The sequence below is a fragment of the Vigna unguiculata genome, chromosome 2 (assembly GCF_037176805.1).
Source record: "Vigna unguiculata cultivar grain cowpea cultivar isolate G323 ecotype 2 chromosome 2, ASM3717680v1, whole genome shotgun sequence".
Taxonomy (NCBI): domain Eukaryota; kingdom Viridiplantae; phylum Streptophyta; class Magnoliopsida; order Fabales; family Fabaceae; genus Vigna; species Vigna unguiculata.
In genome coordinates, this window is record NC_140793.1 from 5,890,699 (window position 1) to 5,896,975 (window position 6,277).

General features: G+C 43.0%; 1 protein-coding gene across 1 annotated transcript; it reads left to right on the forward strand.

Moving 5' to 3' along the window:
- The first annotated feature begins 839 nt into the window (after positions 1–839).
- LOC146888271 (uncharacterized) lies at positions 840–2,114 on the forward strand. Its single transcript, XM_085670028.1, has 2 exons — positions 840–1,318; positions 1,727–2,114. Exons 1-2 carry the CDS (start codon positions 840–842, stop codon positions 2,112–2,114), a joined length of 867 nt encoding a protein of 288 aa, XP_085526154.1.
- The last annotated feature ends 4,163 nt before the right edge of the window (positions 2,115–6,277 follow it).

A 6,277-nucleotide genomic window follows, 5' to 3' on the forward strand; every position in this document is an offset into this window, starting at 1 on the left:
ATATGTTCCCGTCGGCTACTATTGGGCGAGGAGTCCATAGTATGGTGATTGCGTGCGTGCCAGGGTCCAAGTCGAGAAGACTTGGATGATTTACTACAGACGAGGAGTCTGTAGGGCAGGACTATGAGCGGGGTAGGCTCATAGGGTTGGACCATGATTGAGTTAGTTTCGTGGGAGCATAGTGAAGTCCCATGACCTAGTTCATGCATATGACTCATGAAGGACTATGAGGTCATTGTTGGGTAATTTGACAAATCGTGAAATTTTAGTTATGTTATTTTGGGATGGGCGGCATATTTATTTCATTTATCTATTTATATATATTGTGCGTAGCTCACCCTTTCTTTGTGTGTGTGTAGCGTTAATCGGATGACTTGTTATCCGGGAGCAGATGATTTGATAGGTGGGCTAGGAGATGCATAGACTCGGAGCGAGGGATAGTTGGGGGATTATGTTTATATGTTGTTATTTTGCTTTTTGAGATAAATATGTAACCCTTTGAGAGCCATGTGAATATTGTTTTAGTTTTATAAAATTATGGACTCCTGGTTTTATGACATGTATATTAAAGTTTTAAATTTCCCGTGTTTTTTGGGAAATGGTTTTCTATTAAATGCAGTCTTTATTTTTATTTCGGATTTTAATTATTAATTATTGGTAATATTCCTTAGGGATGTTATAATTGGTATCAGAGCAAAAGTTTTGAAAATATTTTTAAATATTTTGGGGCTAGTGGGGAGTGAACTTATCGATGTGATTGTTTGTTGTGTGATTGAGTTGAATGTTGAAAAGGTGTGAGTGGTTTTGTTTGACTAAGTGACTAATTTTTAACAGTTGTAATGTGGCGTATCCAGGCTATTGCTGCTAACAAGAGGAGGAGTAGTGGTGCTGATGACATCGTTGAGGCTATTCACTGGATGGTGGATGCGATGCAGCCACCCGTAGCAGCGCCGCCTAGGACGACGATTGCACCAATCAGGGTGCCGACCGTGGAGGACTTCTTGCGCCACAAGCTAGCGGAGTTCATTGGCAAAGCCTCTCCTGATGAAGCGGATGCATGGCTCCGCAAATGTATGCTATACTTCAAGGTGATGAACTGCGAAGATGAGCAGAAGCTACTGTTTGCCACCTATTTGCTGAATGAGGATGCTGAGTACTGGTGGAGTGGGATACAACAACAGATGCAAACTCGGGAGGAAGAAGTCGATTGGACCAACTTCAGGACTCGTTTCCTGGAGAAATATTTTCATAACATAGCCAGGCAGGATAGGGAGGCAGAGTTTCTTGCACTCCAGCATGGAGATATGATTGTGCAAGAGTATGTAAATAGGTTTGAGCATCTGACGAGATATTACTCGCAGAACATTACTAAAGAATGGAGATGCCTGAAGTTTGAGCGAGGACTCAAACATGAGCTTAAGAAGGTGGTGACACCCTTACGAGAGAGGAGATTTCCCGTCTTGGTGGAATAGGCCAAGAGTGCTGAGCACTTGGAGAAGGGCCCTGGTCCAGTGGTGAGCAGACATCAGAAAAATGTCGCTATGCTAGACAGATGAAAAAGCCTTACAGCTGACCACAAGCATCTTAGGGTCCCCTTGCTATCAGTGTGGCAGACCCCACCTGAAGAGAAGTTGTCCCCAATTGACAGGCGAAGTAGGAGGTTCAGGTGATCGTCACAAGTGTTTCATATGCGACAAACCTGGACATTTTGCAAATAATTGCCCAGAAAGGAAGAGTCTGAGTGTGAAGAAACCAGCACATCACCCGCAGAAAGGGCGAGAGTGGCCGGCAGGGTCTTTGCCATGACATCTACTAAGGCTACCCAGTCAGGTAACCTGATATTACAACATCTTTTACTTATGGGGCATGATGTATTGGTTTTATTTGATTCTGGCGCAACTCATTCTTTTATCTCTAATGCTTGTGTGGGGAGATTGAGTCTGGAGACACGTGACTTAGGGTGTGAGTTGCTTGTTTCAACTCCTTCCTCGGGTCAGGTAGCTACTAGTTCAGTTTGTGTTGGGTGTTCAATGGTGATGGCAGGTCATAGATACAAGGTGAACTTGGTGTGCTTACCCTTGGAAGGGCTGGATGTGATATTGGGGATGGACTAGTTGTCTAACAATCACATCATAATTGATTGTGGACGGCACAGTTTGGTATTCCCAAAACATGAAGGGTTGGAATTAATATCAACTCGGAAAGCTGTGAAGGCACTGTAAGATGGGGCCATGTGTTATATGGTGTTGGCCAAGCCAAAGAAGAAAAGTGCTGCGGAGGTGATCCAATCTATACCAGTGGCTAGCGAATATGCGGATGTCCTTCCAGATGAAGTGCCAGGATTGCCGCCTAGTAGAGACATCGACTTCACCATTGATTTAATTCCTGGTGCAGGTCTAGTGTTTATGGCTCCATACAGAATGGCACCAGCTGAGCTCGCAGAACTCAAGAAGCAAATTGAGGAACTGTTGGAGAAGCAATTTATTCGGCCGAACGCGTCACCTTGGGGAGCTCCAGTTTTGTTAGTGAAGAAGAAGGACGGGAGCTCGCGACTATGTGTGGATTATAGACAGCTGAATAAGCTGACTATTAAAAACAAATATCCGCTGCCAAGGATCGACGACTTACTAGACCAGTTGAAGGGCGCAAGGGTGTTCTCTAAAATCGACTTGAGGTCGAGATACCACCAGATTCTAGTGCGGTTGGAGGACGTGCAAAAGACAACATTCGGGTCATGATACGACCACTATGAGTATGTGGTTATGCCATTTGGAGTGATGAATGCACCGGTAGTATTCATGGATTATATGAATAGGATTTTTCGACTTTGGATGGATAAGTTTGTTGTCGTCTTCATTGATGACATTCTTATCTACTTGAGGACACGGGAGGAACATGTTGATCACTTGATGGTAGTGCTGAATGTGCTCAGGGAACACCAACTGTACAGGAAGTTGTCCAAGTGCGAGTTTTGGCTTGAGGAAGTGCAATTCCTCGGGCATGTGATTTCCGCTGAAGGTATCGTAGTGGATCTAGCCAAAATAGAAACTGTGTTGAAGTGGGAAAGGCCTAAGACAGTGACATAGGTGCGAAGTTTCTTGGGCTTAACAGGTTATTACAAGAGATTCGTGGAGGGGTTCTCAAAGAAAGTAAACCCTTTGACACAATTGACCAGAAAGGATCAGCCGTTCTCTTGGACTGAATAGTGTGAGGAGTGTTTTGAGGAGATGAAAAAGTGTTTGGCTACCACTCCAGTGCTAGTAATTCCTGATATAGAAAAGATGTTCGAAGTGTACTGTGATGTATCATATCAAGGTCTGGGGTGTGTATTGATGCAAGAAAAGAGGGTTGTGGCATATGCTTCTCGTCAATTGAAGGTGCATGAGAAGAATTACCCGACTCATGACTTGGAGCTAGTCGCCATTGTGTTTACTCTTAAGTCTTGGAGGCATTATCTATATGACTCTCAATTTCAAGTATTCAGCGATCACAAAAGTTTGAAATACTTATTTGACCAAAAGGAGCTGAATATGAGGCATCGTAGGTGGATGGAGTATTTGAAAGACTATGACTTTGAATTGCTTTACCATCCGGACAAGGCAAATGTTGTAGCCGATGCTTTGAGTCGGAAGAAGATACATATGTCTTCCATGATGATAAAGGAGTTAGAGTTGATTGAGAAACTCCGAGATATGAATTTGGGGATGCAGTTTGGGCAAGACTCGATACAGTGTAGCTTGCTAAGAGTCACTAATGAATTTTTGAATGAAATTCGTGTGGCTCAGGGACACGATCTGGAATTGCAACAATTTGTGGGGTGGTTAGGCACAGAGAAAGGGAAGGATTATCAGATGGGAGAGGATGGCATTCTACGTTTTAAAGGTAGAGTGTGCGTACCAGGACGACCTAATTTCAGGAGGCAGATTCTGAAGGAAGGTCATCAGAGTCGTCTTAGCATACATCCAGGTATGACTAAGATGTACAAGGATTTGAAGGAGTCCTCTTGGTGGAATGGTATGAAGGCGGACGTAACAGACTTTGTTGCTTAGTGTTTGGTATGTCAAAAGACCAAAATTGAACATCAAAGGCCAGGAGGTACACTGCAACCACTAGACGTACCTTAGTGGAAGTGGGACAGTATCTCTATGGATTTTGTGACCCATCTTCCGAGGGCGACAAAGGGTCATGATTCATTCTGGGTGGTAGTGGATCGACTGAAAAAATGTGCTCATTTCTTGCCTATGAATCATAAGTGGTCTATGGACAAGTTAGCAGAGTTGTACGTGCGAAAAGTGGTGAGATTGCATGGAGTAACCGAAAGCATAGTGTTAGACTGGGATCCTAGATTCACATCACGGTTTTGGCATTCATTGCAGGTGGCCTTGGGTACACATTTGAGGATGAGTTCAGCGTATCATCCTCAGCCGGAAGGACAGTCTGAGCGGACCATCCAATCTCTAAAGGATTTATTAAGTTCTTGTGTGCTGATCACATGGGAAACTGGAATGACGTGCTACCTTTGGTGGAGTTCATCTACAATAATAGTTACCACTCCAGTATTGGTATGGCACCCTATGAAGCATTGTATGGGAGAAGGTGTAGAACTCCATTGTGCTAGTATCAAGATGGTGAAGCCTTTGTGCTTGGTCCTGAATTTCTGCAACAGACGACTAGTAAGGTCAAGTTAATCCAAGATCGGATGCGAGCAACTCAGAGTAGGCAAAAGTCTTATGCGGATAAGAGGAGGCGGCCACTTGAGTTTGATGAAGGAGACCATGTATTCCTCTGGGTTACTCCAACCACAGGTATCGGAAGGGTTCTTAAATCAAGGAAGTTGACTCCGAGATTTATAGGATCTTATCAGATTACACGGAGAATAGGGACAACGACGTACGAGATTGCTTTACCACCTCACTTATCCAACTTGCATAATGTGTTCCACGTCTCACAGTTAAGGAAATACATTGCAAGTCCAGATCATGTTTTGGAGTCGGATGAGGTGCAAGTACGCGAGGATCTGACTATGCCAGTTGGATCGGTTCGCATATTGGATACTCAGGTCAAGCAACTAAGAGGCAAGGAGTTGAAGACGGTGAAGGTTCTCTGGGACGAGGCAACCCAAGAGATGACTTGGGAGATGGAGGATCTCATGAGGAAGTCTTACCCTCACCTCTTTGCTAGTAAGTCCTATTTTCGAGGACGAAAACTTTTAAAGGTAGGGAATTGTAAGACCCGTGAAAATTAATTAATTAATTAATAAATGCAGGTAGAAAACGCCTTTATGACATTAATTATTGTTTGATGTGATGTGGAAAAGTACTAGCTCAAGTGGTTGAGAGTACTTTGATTGTGTGAGAGAACTTGGGTTCGAGTGCTATGTATGCCAATTATGTGTTGATTGTTTTATTATTGATTTTTGATAATATGTATGAGTATGGAATTGGTATTGTAAACTTACATTGATTGGAGTGTAAGACTAAATGTGAATTGGCATAGTGGTAGTGCTTTGGCCTCATGAGTGGAGGGTCACGAGTTCAAACCTTGTTGGACATAAAGTAGGCTTTGTTTTTGCTAATTCTAGCTTGGAGTGGAGTTGAAAGGGCAAAGGTAAAAATGGAGGAGTAGTCAAAGGGCTGAAAAACCATAGTTAACAATGAATAGGAAATTAAAAACATAATTAAGCCCATTTTTCGTTTTAGTTTTAAACACATTATTAAGGCACCTATAAAAGCCAAATTTTAGGAGAGAAGGAGGGTTTCTGTTGTTAATTTGGCTTTTGGAGAGGAGCACGAATTGAGAGAAGGAGAGGAGAGTTTGGGTGTGCAAAGGGCTGAAGCAAAGTATTGGAATAAGGAATCATTTTCTTCCCAATTTCATTCCAAAATCACAAGTTAGGGGTGCTGAGTTTAATTGTACTAATTTTTCATGTGTTTCTGCATCTTTATGCTCAATTGGATTCTCTGTGGTATGATTGTGGTATTATACGTACTGGGATTGAGAGTTTCTGGATGGGTTATTGTGTATAAAGCCTCTTTTAGGTGGTTTATATGATTGGGATAAGCGTTTGGGGGTATTGTTGTTGTGGTTTTTGGCCAAACCTTTAGTTTGATTGATGCAAACCTGTCTGAACCATGTTACTGTGATGGTTGGATGGGGTAGAATGCTTGAAAATTGCCTAAATTGGATTTTGGTATGGTTGTGGTTTGTTCTCGCACAAGACCAGAAGAGGGATACTGCAATTCTCGCCCAAGCGGGTCACCCTCGCCTAAGCGAGAGT

Excerpts from the sequence above, each read along its gene's own strand:
- LOC146888271 (XM_085670028.1), top strand. The coding sequence starts at position 840 with ATGTGGCGTATCCAGGCTATTGCTGCTAACAAGAGGAGGAGTAGTGGT. Across the intron at positions 1,319-1,726 it reads GGAGATATGATTGTGCAAGA|AAAGGAAGAGTCTGAGTGTG; the intron begins GTATGTAAATAG and ends ATAATTGCCCAG.